Consider the following 15429-nt stretch of genomic DNA (forward strand, 5'->3'; position numbering starts at 1 on the left):
GACTCCCTGCATCCTGATATGGCTTGTCTTACTTATCGCTTATCACTGAATGGCTTGTCTTACTTATCACTGAATGGCTTGTCTTACCGCAGTTCCTGGTGCCGCAGGTAAGTGCGGCCCCCAGCTGATCCTGGAACAGGCTCTCAGGTTTGCTTTAGGCACCTCACACATCTGCCAGTGCTTGGGTACCGGGAGCAGGGGTTATCTGGTCAAGGGGTGGGGGGGGTGCAGTGCACAGGGACAAGGGGAGAATACCCGGAGCAGCCACCAAGGGCCCCGCAGTGCCACGGGCAGATTGGTGCTGCTCGCTGAGCCAATGGGGGCTGGGCAAGGCAGGGCGTCTGTCCAGAGAGGGTAATCTCAGCAGTGCCTGTGGGAAGGACAAAGGCTCCAGAGCCTCTGACCCTGGCGGGCCCCAGCTGCCCAAATCCACATGCTGGCAAGTCAGGGGAGTGAGAAGCAAATCTGATCCCCTAGTGCACATGGAATCTGGGCTGGGGGCCGGAGCAGCTCAGCGAGGGGGTGTCAAGGAGGAGAGCTGCTTGCCCCCTGAGCTGGATGTCTGGGAGAAGGCAGAAGGTGACAGGGCAGGCCGGAGGCCACGAGGCCTGGGAGCCAGCTGAGTGGGCCGTGGCAATGACCTTGCCCTCTCTTGCAGGCAAGTGGGGCAGCATCCGGGCCAGCGGACGCATGAGCAACTACGTCTTGAACATGGAAATTGGGTCCCGCCTGGCTGGGAAGGACCTGCTGAGCGCTCAGCACAACGGGGCCCCCTCTGAGGCCAGCTTCCTGCGCCAGCACCGGGCCTCCCTCTACATCATTGGGGACAAGTCGCAGCTGAAGGTAATGGCCCAGTGACCAGGAAGCAAGTGGGGCAGGGAACTGTCTGAGCTGTCAGCAGCAGAAGGTGCTCAGTGTGGAGCTGCTGGGGACTGTCGGGGAGGAGTGGTAGCTTCATGGGAGGCGTGCCCCCTGCAGCCGGGACCGGTGTAGGGAAAGGAGGCCCACTCCAGTGATAAACCCCCTCTGGGCTCACAGCCCGGCAGCCAGGCTCCCCCTGGACAGCGCCCCAGAGCGATCAGTGCAGCTACAGCTGTTCCTAGGCAAAGCCCAGGAGTGGTGTGGGGAACCCGCTGCAAAACAGGGGCTCCGTGAAGGGAAGGGTGGGCAAACGGGAATGGGCCTAGTGCTGCCCAGTGTGTGTTCACCTGGGCTGCCACTTTCACCCTCTGCCCAGGGAGCGAAGCCAGACCCGTTGCAGCACTGGGAGGTAGTGCCCATCGAAGTGTTTGACGTGCGACAGGTGAAGGCCAGCTTCAAGAAGCTGATAAAGGCCTGCGTGCCCGGCAGCCCCTCAACAGACCCCAGCCTCACGTACCTGCGGACCCTGGAGGAGTCCGAATGGCTGTCCCAGGTCAGTGCGCTGGGTCTTGGGCTGGGCAGTGTAGCACAAGGGTTGTCGCGCAGACCCAGGGCCAGATCTGTCTCCACACCTGGGATCCTACAGTGTGAGGGGAGCTGGTGCTTGAGGGCAGTTGCTGGTGTATGTCACAGGAGCCCCAAGGCAAGGGGTGAGGGTTAGTTGCTGGGTCACTGGGGCAGGATCCAAGCATCATGCCAGTTTTGAGTCAGTCATAGGGTTTACGGCCAGAAGGGACCAAATCATCTCATCTGACCTCCAGTCTATCCAGGACACCAGCACCTGCACTGTGAGCCCGCCAGCCAAAATTCTCCCTAGGTATTTCAGGAGACTAGCCTATGGTATGCCACGGGCAGAGAGACTAGGAGGGACTGAGGCCCACCCCTGCCTGAGGCCCCCACAATGGTGGGGAATTATTGGAGATACCCTCTGATGATCCTGGCAAGTGACCCACACCCTAGGCTGCAGGGGAAGGAGGAAACCCCCAAGGTCTCTGCCAGTCTGACATGGGGGAACATTCCTTCCCAGCCCCACAGACGGCGATCAGTTAGGTCCTGAGCAGGATTGTACATTGTGTCCAACATACAGCCAGCCATGTGCCGGAGGGAGAGTGCTTGGCGCCATCTCAGAGCTGTCAGTGGGAACTGTCATGGAATGTGGTGGTTCCAGTGCGGCCCGGCAGGGATCGGTCCTAAGCCGATACTATTCAACGTTTCCCCAGTGATCTGGTGAAACTGGTGGGTGACAGCGGTAGAGTGCTGTGTCACAATGAGAAGGGCGATCGGGATCGCTTGGTAAGCTGGGCCCATTCAAAATGTGTTTAAATACAGCTAATGGGAGAGTTACACACCTAGGACCAAGGAATGTGGGCCTCACGTGCAGAATGGGGCCTGGCTTCTGGAAAGGAGCTAGGGGTCGTAGTGGACAAAGAACGCAGTGTGAATTCCCAGTGCGATGCTGGGAGCAGAGACTCCGAGCAGGGAGGTGATTTTACCTCTGTACATGGCCCTGGTGAGACCATTCCTAGGATACTAGGTCCTGTTCTGGGGTCCACATTTTTAAAAGGTTGCTGGAAAATTGCAGAGGGTGCAGAGAAGAGCCACAAAAATGATTGCAGGGCTGGAGAAAATGCCTGACAGTGAGAGACTTGTGGAGCTCAATCTGTTCAGCTTGTCAAAAAAGAACAAGAGGTGAAACGATTGTGCTGATTAGACCCTTCTTGGGGAGAAGATGCCAGGCTCTAACGGGGTCTTTGATCTAGTGGGAAAGGCAGAACAAGAAGCGATGGGAGCCAGACAGCCTCCAAGTAGAAATAGGGCACTATTTTGAACAGTAAGTGAGGGGGATTAACCCCTGGAACAAGCTACTACGGGAAGTGCTGGGTTCTCGTTCCGTTGGTGTCCTCAGATCCAGACTGGATGTCTCTGGAAGGAGCTTTCCCAAAACACAGGCTCTTGGAGTCAGTACACACGTAGCTGGGAGAGATTTAACACCTTGGGCTATACGGGAGCTCAGAGTAGATGATCCAACGGTCCTTTCTAGTCAGTGCATGCACCCACGTGCTGGTGAGTATGGGGTTCCTGCCGACTCCAGTCTGGCTAGGTACACGCCCTCCAGTCCAGGAAGGGACCTGCTGGTGGAAGCTCTCCCAAGAGCAAAGCTGCTGGGACTGGCTGGCTCCAGAGGCCTCTGTCACAGATCTGGCCAAGCTCCCACAGCTAGATGCTCTCTGGGCCTCTGTGCAGGGATCCAGATGCTGACTGCCATGTGCCCTGTGCATGCTGGGGCTGGACAGAGGCTAGGCACTGTCTCTGCTCTGGGCCTCTAGGCACACACATGGTCAGATCTTGTGTCCGACTCTCCTCTTGGCAGTAGGGACTGCACGGCCCAATCGCCTGGGCCCTGAGACAAGTGCTGTCTGCCCAAGGCCAGCCCAGGTTCTTGGTGAGTCTGGTATTGGCGTTTGGGCAGGGACCCATGTGTCTGAGTGGAGCCATTCCCTCTCCCCCTGTGCTCTGGATGTCCGGCTCCAGTCAGCGCCTGCACATCTACCTGGGGGAGAGGGGTTCTACACGGGCTCCTAAACAGCCTGAATCTGGGCCCTTGATGGCCCGCACGCTGCTCCTCATTAGGTTGGACAGGGGAGTGTTGCTGAGGGCTGCTCTCTTTGAGCGGAGGGGTGTGGCGTGAGAGTTTCATTCACACACAGCTCTCTGGGTTTGGCGTCATTCTGTTCCCTTCGCAGCCCCAGTCCTGCCCTGCAGTCTCCTCAGGTCCAGGGGACTGGTCAGTCCGAGCCTGGCAGACACTTCACTGTTGTGTGCGACAGTAGGGTCTGGACTCTGGTCATGTACCACCTCCCCATATGTACTTCAGAGGCTCTGGCCTGCCAAGCTCACCAGCCTTCCGGGAAAGGCTGTTCCCCTGTTGTCCCCTGCTCAGGGCCAGCCCTGAATTCCCCCCGTCGATGTCTAGTTAACCTCTTGTGCTGTGTCTGCAGATCCACAAGATCCTGCAGATTTCCGTGCTGGTGGTGGAGCTGCTGGATACAGGCTCCTCTGTGCTGGTCAGTCTGGAGGATGGCTGGGATATCACCACGCAGGTAGGAGTCAGAGCCCTGCAGCAACCGGCTGGTATGATCTGGCCTCTCTCCCAGCTGCTGGCTTGAGGTCCCAGCCCCCGTGGGCCATGACTCTGGCCTCCTCCCTCCTGCAGGTGGTGTCCCTGGTGCAGCTGCTGTCAGACCCCTACTACCGGACAATGGAGGGCTTCCGGCTCCTCGTTGAGAAGGAGTGGCTGTCCTTTGGACACCGCTTCAGCCACCGCGGAGCCCAGACCCTCGCTGCTCAGAGCAGCGGCTTCGCTCCTGTCTTCCTGCAGTTCCTGGACTGTGTCCATCAGGTGAGCTCTGAGCAGCTGGGGTGTCGGATCTCAGCGCAGGGTTAACCTGTGTCCTGGGCCTCTGGCCAGTGGAACCCAGGTATAGAGCCAGCCCATGCCTTGCATGGAGCTGCAGATCCAGCGGGGGCTGCCCCACCAGTGCTCTGCTAGGTGGAAGCTGGTGTCCATTTGGCTATATGCTCGTCTCTCTGCAGATCCACCTCCAGTTCCCCATGGAGTTTGAGTTCACCCAGTACTACCTGAAGTTCCTCAGCTACCACTACGTCTCCAATCGCTTCCGCACCTTCCTGCTGGACTCGGACTACGAGCGGATCGAGCTGGGTAAGGGATCTGGGCCTCGGGCCCCATCACCAATGGGCAGTTCTGTCAGCTAAGCGGTCTCTCTCTCTCTCTCTCCATCCCCATAGGCCTCCTGTATGAGGAGAAGGGCGAGCGGAAGAGCCAGCAGGTCTACAAGTCCATCTGGGATTACATCGACCGGCTGAACAAGAAAACCCCCGTCTTCTTCAACTACATGTACGCCCCCGAGGATGGTGAGGTGAGCCTGCTTGGCTGGCCGGAGACGCCAGGGCCAGACATAACCTTTGCCTCCCACAGCCCAGTGCACAATCCAAGGAGACCTCCCTCCACCCCACTGCTTGGAGGGAACGAGGCAGCCCAGCTCTGGGAGTGACACAGGACAGGGGCCCAAACCTCACTTTTCCCAGGGGGGCCCCAGTCAGCCTGAAATGGAGGAGATAGCAGTGCCCTTCCTCTCGAGTACAGAGACCAGGGATCCCAATATCCAGTGCAGCCTGATCCCCACTGAAGGACCCTGGTCTTCTCAGGCCGCACCTCCATGTGGCTGTGGGGTATATTGCTAATCTCCAGGGGCATCCCGAGTGAAAAGCAAACCCTCCTGGGGCCATGTGGGGAAGGGACTTGGGAAGCAGCAAAGTCAGCGGGTTTAACCAGCTGGGGTTGCAGGATTGCCCTGCTACGGGGCTGGAGACAGCTATATGACTACCCCTGAGCACTAGGAATGGAGTCAGCCCTCTGAAATTGGGAGACGACGTAATCTATGAACCCAAATGGAATGTTTTCGTTTGCTCCGGCTGGTGGAAGCCTGGCCGGCCAGCCTGGTGCCTTGGTTTCCCTCCAGAGTTGGGACACAATCGACATGTTCCGGTGGAATGACTGGACACAGTCTAACCAGCGTTTTCTGAGGGAAGGGCTCCACTTCTCATCTCTCCGCCTCTGTCAAGGACCCGATTCTTACACCGGCGTGACTGCCAGAAGGCACTTGTGCTTGCTCACTGGCCCTGCCCTGCATGCACAGCTGCAAAGTGACCCCATTGTTCTCACTGTAGGGCCTGGTTTTAACTTGGTGGGACATGCAGGAAGTCGGTCACCTGGCCAGCTGGTGCCTAAGGGTGCTCACTAAGCAGCCCTCAGCAACACTCCCCTGTCCAACCTAATGAGGAGCAGCGTGCGGGCCATCCAGGGCCCAGATTCAGGCTGTTTAGGAGCCCGTGTAGAACAGGCTGCCGTTACAGCTGTGCTCTGGGCACAGTACAGAGAGGCCCAGGACGGCCAGCCAGGCTGGGAGCCTGCTCTGCCGTTTCTGCCTCTGGCCCGTGCACCGCAATGTGATCTTGAGCCGGGGGTGGGGGGCATGCTGCAGCATGGGGAGCAGGTGCCTAACATGCTGGCCTGGGGCCAGAGTCTGTCCAGGGTTCGGCAGAACCACACGGGGATGACTTGCTTTCCAAAGATGCCGGCCCTTTGGGACCCCCTCCTGCTGCTGGATCCCCAGCCGGGCAGCACAGTTCACCGCCTTTCTGGCCATTGTGGCATTGGGGCTGTTCCCTGTAGCGCCGGGGGGCTGCAAGGCCCTGCTTGAGCACTTCCCGGCCTGTTTCTTAGGTGCTGAGGCCCTACAGTAACATCTCCAACCTGAAGGTGTGGGACTACTACACCCAGGAGGTCCTGTCCGAGGGCCCCTCCTACGACTGGGAGCTGGTGCAGGGGCAGCCAGAGCAAGTGGAGGAGGTAGATCGGCAGGACTCCAGTGCCCCGCAGACCAAGCGCAAAATCATCTGGCCGTGTTACGACAACCGCAGCCGAGTGGAGCCCGATGCCATCTCCAAGCTGCTGGAGGTGTGTGTGGCATGGGGAAGGGGGCCTCCCCAAATGAGAACATAGAACACCCAGTCTGGGTCCGTCTAGCCGTGTCCTGTTTTCTGACAACAGACGGTGACAGGTGTCCCAGAGGGAATGAACAGAATAGGGCAATTTATCGAGTGATCCATCCCGTCGCCCGTTCCCAGCTTCTGGCAGTCAGAGGCTTAGGGAAACCCAGAGCATGGGGTTGCATCCCTGACTATCTTGGCTAATAGTAACCTGTCCTCCAGGAACATTGATCTAAATTTTTTTGAACCCTGTTATACTTCTGGCCCTCACAACAAGTTCCACAGGCTGTGTGTTGTGTGAAGAAATGTTTCCTTGTGTTTGTTTGAAACCTGCTGCCTGTTAAAGTCATGGGTGACCCCTGGTTCGTGTGTTACGTGTAGGGGTAAATAACACTTCCTGGTTCACTTTCTCCACATCATTCATGGATTTTATAGGCCTCTTTTGTATCCCCCCTTATCATCCTTTTTCTAAGTTGAACAGTCCCCGTCTTGTTCCTCTCTCCTCACGTGGAAGCCGTTCCAGCCCCCGAACCATTTTTGTTGCTGTCTCTGCACCTTTTCCAATTCTAATAAATCTTTTCTGAGCTGGGGCGACCAGGTCTGCACGCAGTATTCACGGGGTGGGTGTGCCAGGCAGAAACCCACACCACCGGGCTGGATCAACCACTGCTCCCAGCAGGCCCCTTGCAGCGCCCCCCGGCACTCCCATCTGCACTGAGACACTGCCCATGCCATCTCCTCCCCACTCCAGTCTCTGATCACTCCTGGCAGGGATCGTCTGTGCGCAGCATGTGTGGTCACAGCTCCTGAATTCCTGGGGCAGGGCGGGGGTGTGGTGTCTTTCCCCCTCTGCAGAATAACCTCTGACTCCTCCTGCAGGAGCTGCACAACCTGGAGGCGGAGCTGGGCCAGGTGCCGGAGTGCTGGAAGGACGTGTGGGACAAGGTCAAAGCCTCCCAGCGCACAGAGACCCGGCAGGAGGTCAGCAGGGTAGGTCTCTGAGCTGTCCGTGTGACAGGGTCCTGAGAGCCAGGTGCTGGGCTGGGAGGAGCCGGGAGCCGTGGTGCCTGAGCTGCCCAAATTCCCGCTTGCTCCGGCACTTGGCCTAGGGCTCCTGGCTCTGCCCCCAGCTGCCTGCGTGGCCGAGGAGGTGCTGACAGTGCCCTGTGCCCAGGCTCAGTGAATCTCATGTGATGATGAGACAGCGCCAGTGGGGGTGGGTGGGTCCCGTGCCCTCATTTCCCTGCTCTGTGCTCTGCAGATGGCGTCCAGTTCCCTGCTGATGTCCTCCAGCCTGTTGCCCCACCGGCGCTCGCTGGGGGTCTACCTGCAGGAGAGCGGCGTGGGCTCCACCCTCAACCTCAGCCTGGACAGCGACACCAGCAGCACCTCCACCCCGTCCAGTGGGAAGCAGGGGGGCCGCAAGAGCACCAGCAACCTCTACAGCCAGTTCCAGATGTCGGAGAGCGAGAACAGGTGAAGGGAGCTCTGGCTGCCTGGGGGGAGACGGCCAGGCCAGGGCCCTGTGGTCAGCCATGAGCCCTATTGCTTGGGCTGGGGTGTGGTCCCATGGGACCAGCCCTCTGCAGCTCAGCTGATTCAATCTCTGGCTGCTGGGAGCCGAACCCGTTGGTCCATCCCCACTGGGCTCTCGCCCTCCGGCGTCCAGCAGGGAGGCGCTAACCCGCTGTCTGGCTGCCCGCAGGTCCTACGAGGGGACGCTCTACAAGAAAGGAGCCTTCATGAAGCCCTGGAAGCCCCGCTGGTTCGTGCTGGATAAAACCAAACATCAGGTACTGGAGGGGCTGAGAAATGGGCCGAGCTGCTGGACAAGGGGAATAGCTCGGACCCTGGGGCAGCGGGCACTGGCTGACGCATGGTACCTTTCCTCGCAGCTGCGGTACTACGACAACCGGAATGACACCGAGTGCAAAGGGGTCATTGACCTGGCAGAAGTGGAGTCTATCACCCCTGGCACCCCCACCATGGGGGCCCCCAAGACAGTGGAGGAGAAGGCCTTCTTCGACGTGAGTCCCCAGCCCAGAGAAGCTGGATCTCGGTGCCGGGGGCGGGATGGGGGGGTGATGCTGGCTGGGGCTGGGCCAGGGCCAAGGCAGCTGGGCACCAGTTCTGCGTTGGACAGCAAGGCCTGGGCTCCTGGGCTGTGCTGCCTGCGGGAGTACAGACTGTGCCAGGCACTTGCCAACTCCAGCTGGAGCCCAGTTGGGTATCCAGGAAGGTGCCAGCCCCCAGCCAGTCCTGCCTGCCCATGGGGCCCCAGCAGCCTGGGCTGCCTCTCCCGCCCCCCGGCGGACGCCCTGCCTCAGCTCTCGTCTTTTCTCCCTGTAGCTGAAGACGACGAAACGAGTTTACAATTTCTGTGCCCAGGACGTGCAGCTGGCCCAGCAGTGGATCGACCGCATCCAGAGCTGCTTGTCGGACGCGTGAGCCTGGCTCAGCAGCAGCCCCCGTTCCAGGCACCGAGCCCCCGGGCCCTGGCGCGTGAAGCAGAGGCAATGCCCAGGGTTAGCACCTGAGCTGGCCCAGGTCTGACTGACTGAGGAGGAGGTGGCCGGAGGCCTGACTCTCCCCCACTGCCAGGGGCACATCATACCGCAAAGCCCCAGGCCCCCTGCGTGCTCAAGGACAGAAGCAGGGGTCAGGGCAGGATCAGTCTGTTACACTATGGTAGGAACTGTCCAGTGCAGGAACTAATTGCATTGAAGTGTCAGGCTGGGGCAGTGGGGAGCCATTCTTACAACCCCCACTAAGCCTGTCTGAGCCACATAATTACCGGCTCTCACCCCTGGCAGGACACTGGCCTCGGGTCCCCGGCTGGGCAGCACAGCTCCCACCCCTGGCAGGACATGGGCCTCGGGTCCTGGCTCCCACCCCGGCAGGACACGGCGTTTGTCTGAGCAGTGCTCTGGTTCTCTTGTGAATGCTGCCGTGGGGTTTTTCTGGCCCGTTGCTGGGAGAGGCTCCAGGAGGTGCTGTGCATTGAACCCGCCACCCCCACCCTGTGCCATTGGGGAGCAGCCGGAGCTTTCCCCGGTTACCCCTCTGCACCCCCAAGAGCTGCCCGTGAACTTGCACATCCAATCTGTAAATCCACGTGACCCAGACTGTGCTCTGCTGACCTGCCGCCAGCCCCTTGGGGCGCTTGGCCCAGCCCTTGTGAGCTCAGGGTTAGCCTGCCCAGCCAGGCCAGAAGAGAGCTCCATGGACAGGAGGCTGAGAGCGCTGGGACCATCCTGCCCACCCCAAGTCCAGCAACTGGGCCAGATCCCGCCCTGGGGACAGGCACGATCTTCGCTGGCAGTGTCTGGGCACCAGTGAGGGCTGCCTGGCTATCCCAGCCTGGGGGGAAGAGGGGCCTCCTCCCTGTCCTGCTCTGGTGGGATGGGTGGTCTCTCATTAGCAGTATTGTAGCTTTAGAGTCTGCCCCTAGCAGGGAAGGGGGGAGACTGAGGCCTGGGACCTTCTTCACCCAACCATGTCCCGCCTGCTGTCATGGGACTTGGCTCTGGCACAGCCCTGGAGCCCCTCTCCCTCTCCTTGCAGTGACTGTGGGGAGAGGACGCTGTGTGGCTGGGTTCTGGCGGGGCCGTTGCTCCCAGAGAGGCTCCCTGGGGCGAGTGGTAGAACAGGATAACAAGGCCAGTCACAGGGACTGTCCACAGGAGCAGTGTGGCATGAGCCCCTCACCTACCAGCCCTGCTTTGGGCTCACCAGCCACATGGCCCGAGCTTGGAGATCACAGCATAGAGCTGCTGCCTTTTCTCTGTCAGCTCTCGGGGCTCTCCCCTGCTTTGCAGCCCCAGCCCCTACAGCTTGTGCTTGGATCGCTGCAGCCCAGCCCCAGCCCCATGGCATGCGGCGGCAAATCTCCACGCAGCCACTGTATGCCAGCTGCAGAGCGAGGCCTCCACTCTGAGCTGGGATGTGCCCCAGCCTCCATGGGGGCTGACCTCAGCTCCTTGAGATCCCCAGAGTGCAATGGAGCCATCGTGCTGGGGTGTTCAGGGCTCAGCTCCTGACCCCACCTGAGCTGTGTACCAGGGACAAGCTTGTACTTCAGCCCCTGCTCTCTAGCACCTCCACTGAGCCCAGCCCTGCTGCCCTCCCCAGCCCGCTTCCTGCTGTAACTTATTGTCAGTGCAAAGGTGGAATCATGAGACTGAGGCGATGGCATCTCTGGTACAGAAACAAATCCTTTATCCTCCCCGTTTGCACCGTGGCAAGCTTAGCCCCCAGCAGCTCACATGCTAGAGCCGTGTGCTTGTCCCAAACCCAGCGGGCACCTGCGTGTGGTCCCCTGGGGCTAAGGAGCTGCCTGTTCACGCGAGACCGTACCTGGCCTCGGTAGCACCCCCCATCGGTTAGAGTTCACCACCTTCCTGCCATTGCTCCTTGGGCCTGGGACCTGCCCTTTCCCTCCCCCCTCCTGCTGCTCAAAGCCAGGGTGGCTGACCGTTCTACCTGTCTTGTTTTTAAAGGAGTACCATGTTTTATTTCAGTGCAGAGCTCTTTGTACAGTCTTAACCCCAGGGTCCCCTCTTCCTTTCCCTGTATGATAATGGCAGTGGCAGGTAGCTGGTGCAACAGGGAGGTTTTTGTAACTTCCCGGAGCAGTTGTAGATTATTGAAGTTTCTGTACATTGTGTCAACCAAACAGAGTCCTTGTATTGTATTGTGCCTAGAGGGAAAATGTTGTTATATAAAGAGAGAACTAACTGAATTTAATAAAAAATTAATATGCATATTTGCTTGGGCTGCATGGCACATGGGCCTTCCCAGAGCTGGGTTCAGTTCCAGAAGCGATTCCCTCACATGGCCCCCCCATTGTTCACACATGACTCCCAGGCTGGTGGGGAGAGTCCAGCTCAAGGTGCACCTGCAGTGGTTGGGGCTAGAGAGGGAGCAGAGTGCTCGCTGCTTGTCTGGTTGTGCAGGTTTGTATTCGTCATTTCAAACAATCCCTCTTTCTCTGCTGTGTTGGCAGTAACCAGAGCATCACCCTGCTCCTCTCCTGTGCTCTCCCTCATGACATTGCTTTTGTATGTGCTCCACTCCTGAGTCACAAGCCCCAGAACTGTGGGTAGGAACAGACCTGTTATGGGGGTTCATGTGTCCACCAGGAATCCAATACAGAACAGTGGGTGTAAAAGGTGCATCCCCAGCTCCCCTTAAATAACTCATTTGGCCTCAGCTGCCAGCAAACATCTCCCACCCAGGATTTGTGTGCATCTTGGTCTTGCCATATTCTCTGTTTGGACACTGGATGCAGCCGTAAAGAGGCTCTATAGTGTGTACTTCCCCCTCAATAGGCGGAGGTGTCAGCACCCAAAAGCTGCAATCTTTGCGGCTGGCCATGGCATCTAAATATCACCTGGATCAATCGGTGTCATGGATCAGTCCCATGAGGCCTGGTCTTGTTCTCCATCCCTACAAGGAAGAAGCAGAAGGAAGCATTTTGAGATACTTGACCTCATGAGAGAGGTTCTAACTCCAAGAGGTCAGATGCTGGACCGTAGCATCGCCACAGAGCTGCATCTGTTACCGTGGCAGCTTAGTCCTGCAGAGTCATCTGAGGATGCCCAAGCACTTATCACCCAGTCACGTTCATAGTATTTCAATGCAGAATGACTCAGGACTGCTCAGTTTCTGCTATCCAGGTCTCTGAACCCTGTGTGCTTAGAGCAAAGCTTGGACTACTCTATTGAGGTTTTCCTCCAGGTCCAGCTTTTCTACTCCTGCTGTCCACTCCAGGGTGGAGCCATTCTTCTTTGGATTAGCTTTGTAGCTGCCTGAATATTTCTGCTACAAAATGTCTCTTGGCTCAGCTGCACTTCCTTTTTTCCCCCCTCAAGAGACCCGTTAGCAGAAGTGTTTGTCTCTTGGGCTTTGTATCCCTATGGCTTGTGGATTACACACTCAATACGGTATCACGATCCTTCCTTTAAGACTATGGGAGGATGGTCTTCTGAGTCCAAGAGGGATAATGGTGGATTCTTGCGTTTCAGGGTAATTAATTGGATTTTATTCCTGATGTTTTCTCATCGTGAAGATACTGCTTTGGTCTATGCACAAGCTGAACATAATATAACATTGCTCTTAGGAAACACAATTGCTCCAGGTTGGAGCTCTCAATCTCAGATGCCTACTTTTGCATCTTTAAGGTTACAGGAATATTCAGGATGGAAAGTGACCATTTCTAGTACAAGGTGCTCCCATGTTTGCCGTCTAGATTTCCAAGGAGATATTCACCCAGTTGGTGAATATCTTTCTTAGACAACTAAGGGCACATTAATTTTGAAATCCAAAAGAACTAATGCTCTACCTCAATGGGCTGGAGGTTTGAGCTCTGTCACCGATTTCCTTCCATTCAGCAGCACGCACTCTCTCCAGAATCAGAGTGCCACAGCCATGCTTTATTTAAACTATCTGGAAGCATTTAATTCCCCACGTATTGGATTCAGTAAGCAGGAGTAGAGCACTGGGTGGCAGGCAAATCTCACGCCTTGGTGCCTGTGTTACTTTCCCAGGGTGAGGAAACTGAAAAAGGAAAAGGGCAACCACAGATCTACTTGGTTTGGCCCAAGGCCAGCTGTGTGAGGTTTTGCTTCAAGGCAGTAAAAGAACCAGATGCAAAATGGGATGCTTGCTTCTGTAGGCAGGGAAAGGCCCCTTCCTACATCTCCACCTCCCTGCAAAGTTGGGAAGTGAAATCAGAGCAATGCCAGAGAGCATGGTGGATGTGGGAGGACTCTGCTGGTCCCTCTAATTCTAGAGCTTAAATCTCTTTGGTGAGAGGCTTGGTTGCCGAGTGCCCAGCAGAGAGAGCTGAATTTTATTTTTAAGTCTGGTCTGGGGGCCAAGCTATTAATTTAGGACTTTACTTCCCCAGAGAACGCCCCCTGCTGACAACGTGAGGTGCACAAAGAAAGAGCACGGAGTAGAACATGGCCTGTATGTGATTTATAGATTCCAAGGCCAGGAGAGACCAGCCAGACCTGCCCCATAATGATTCCTAGAGCAGAGCTTTTAGAAGAACATCTAACCTTGATTTTTAGAATTGCCAGGGATGAAGAATCCACCAGGACCCATGGTACATAGTTAATTACCCTCACTGTTACAAATTAACACTTTATTTCCAGTCTGAATTTGTCTAGCTTCAGCTTCCAGCATTTAGATAGGGTTAGATCTTTCTCTGCTAGATGGAAGAGCCCGTCTGTACTTACAGATTAATCAAATCAACCTTCTCTTTAAACTAAATCGATTGAGCTCTTAAGTTGATTTGCTCAGGCCCTGGGCTCACTTGTAAGACCACTGGTTCTGCCCCATCTTTCTGCTAAACTATTAAAAATCATTAGCACAAAAATACCTTGGAACAGAGTGTGAAGGTTAGAAAGTTTAAAGCCAGGGTTGGCATTTTGGAGGAGATCAAAGTTTCATGATCAACCCTCCCCCACTAAAGTTATACTTTGCAGAGACAATGTTTCATACTCATATGTTGCTGGGTTGTAAATTAACTGATCAGGAAAGAAGCCTAGATATTGTCATGTTCACTTAACCCTCTGCTTAATCTGCTAAATATGCACAAGGGATAGGAGAGGAAAAACCAGTTACCTACCTCTCATAACTGTTGTTACTCATGTCCATTCCAAGTAGGGGTGCGTGTGTGTGCGCAGCTGCCTGAAGGTTTTTTCCCCTAGCAGTACAAGTCAGGTTGGTCCAGGCACCCCCTGGAGTCGTGCCTTCATGGCACCATATATAGGCCCCTTCCCACTGCTGGTTTTGTTCTGACAGAGGGGAGGCGGTTGGCTCTTGGAGGGGACGTGAGCAACACATCTCAAAGAACAAGTTATGAGAGGTACACAATCGTTTTTCTTCGACTGCTTGCTCACGTCGATTCCAATTAGGTGACTCCCAAGCCAGAACCTTGCAGGCAGGGTTGGAGTTCATGGATTCACTGGTTGAAACACCATCTCCAGCAATAGCAGCTGCCTCGGACTTGGATTCGGTCTGACCCAGCCTGGCAGTTCCTGGGTTCCTTGGCAGGGGTATAAGCCAAAATCGCAGATAAATCAACCCTGATGTAACAGGTTCCAGGGTGAGGAATTGAACAATAGTGAGGAGTAACCTGTTCCTCGGAGAAGTTTCTTGACATCCAACCACTAACCAATGGGGGTGGTTAGTTGTAAAAATATGTGATTGTGAGTTCTCATGTCCGATTCTTTAAAAACAGTTCTACTAAGCACCTGCTGCCACCAACCCTTAGTGCAGCTGAGCTCCAGGGGGTGATTGTGCAAGTGTTAAAAATTCCCCTTCCCATCACCTTCACCTGCTCTAGGCCATTCATTTCACACCAACTAAAAACAGTATTAACACCCCCCTCCTCCCCACAGCAGTGGTTTCCAGCCTGCTTAAGCGTTCCCAAGGGGGCCACCAATGGAAAAAGGTTGAAAGCCACTGGGTGTATGACCAGACCACTGCAATTTCCTTCAGGACCCAGCAGGGGTGATAAACTGATTTCTAAGCTGTGCATTTAACAATGCACCAAGCCACGGTGCGTATTGAGGCTGGGAACTCTAGGAGTCGCATCAGACTTTACACCTTTGAGCACTTCTGCACCAGCTAATAATACCGTGCAACTCTCCATGCTGCATGGGAGGGTGGGAATGCAGCCGATCTGTTCGCAGCCAGTGAGGTCAGTTGATCGCAGAGCTCCCCAACCCATCACCGGAGACCCCGAGGATAAAACCACAATACAAAGAAACAAAGGATAGGGCCACTGCCTGAACACACTCTGTTCTGTATCATTTCCTTGGTCGGATTCAGAGTTTCCAAAGCCAGCAGTTTACACTAACAACAGGAGGCCAGGACTGGGGAGATTACCGGCAAGGCTGGGTGCAAAATGTGCAACATGAGAAG

General features: G+C 56.2%; 1 protein-coding gene across 23 annotated transcripts in view; it reads left to right on the forward strand.

Moving 5' to 3' along the window:
• SBF1 (SET binding factor 1) overlaps nucleotides 1-11255 on the forward strand; it is a 146771-nt gene extending 135516 nt beyond the window's left edge. For 22 of the 23 annotated variants that reach the window (XM_043521721.1, XM_043521637.1, XM_043521645.1 and 19 more), the window contains 12 exons: nucleotides 659-843; nucleotides 1238-1414; nucleotides 3921-4022; nucleotides 4136-4321; nucleotides 4516-4642; nucleotides 4729-4859; nucleotides 6227-6460; nucleotides 7372-7482; nucleotides 7754-7968; nucleotides 8198-8285; nucleotides 8388-8519; nucleotides 8842-11255. In XM_043521721.1, coding sequence (XP_043377656.1) covers nucleotides 659-843; nucleotides 1238-1414; nucleotides 3921-4022; nucleotides 4136-4321; nucleotides 4516-4642; nucleotides 4729-4859; nucleotides 6227-6460; nucleotides 7372-7482; nucleotides 7754-7968; nucleotides 8198-8285; nucleotides 8388-8519; nucleotides 8842-8940 — 1787 coding nt within the window. In that variant the 3' untranslated portion in view covers nucleotides 8941-11255. Of the gene's footprint in view, nucleotides 1-658; nucleotides 844-1237; nucleotides 1415-3920; nucleotides 4023-4135; nucleotides 4322-4515; nucleotides 4643-4728; nucleotides 4860-6226; nucleotides 6461-7371; nucleotides 7483-7753; nucleotides 7969-8197; nucleotides 8520-8841 lie in introns of all 23 variants that reach the window. The other variant, XM_043521663.1, reaches the window with a different exon arrangement.
• Nucleotides 11256-15429: the final 4174 nt, after the last annotated feature.

The sequence above is a fragment of the Chelonia mydas genome, chromosome 1 (assembly GCF_015237465.2).
Source record: "Chelonia mydas isolate rCheMyd1 chromosome 1, rCheMyd1.pri.v2, whole genome shotgun sequence".
NCBI classification, from domain to species: domain Eukaryota; kingdom Metazoa; phylum Chordata; order Testudines; family Cheloniidae; genus Chelonia; species Chelonia mydas.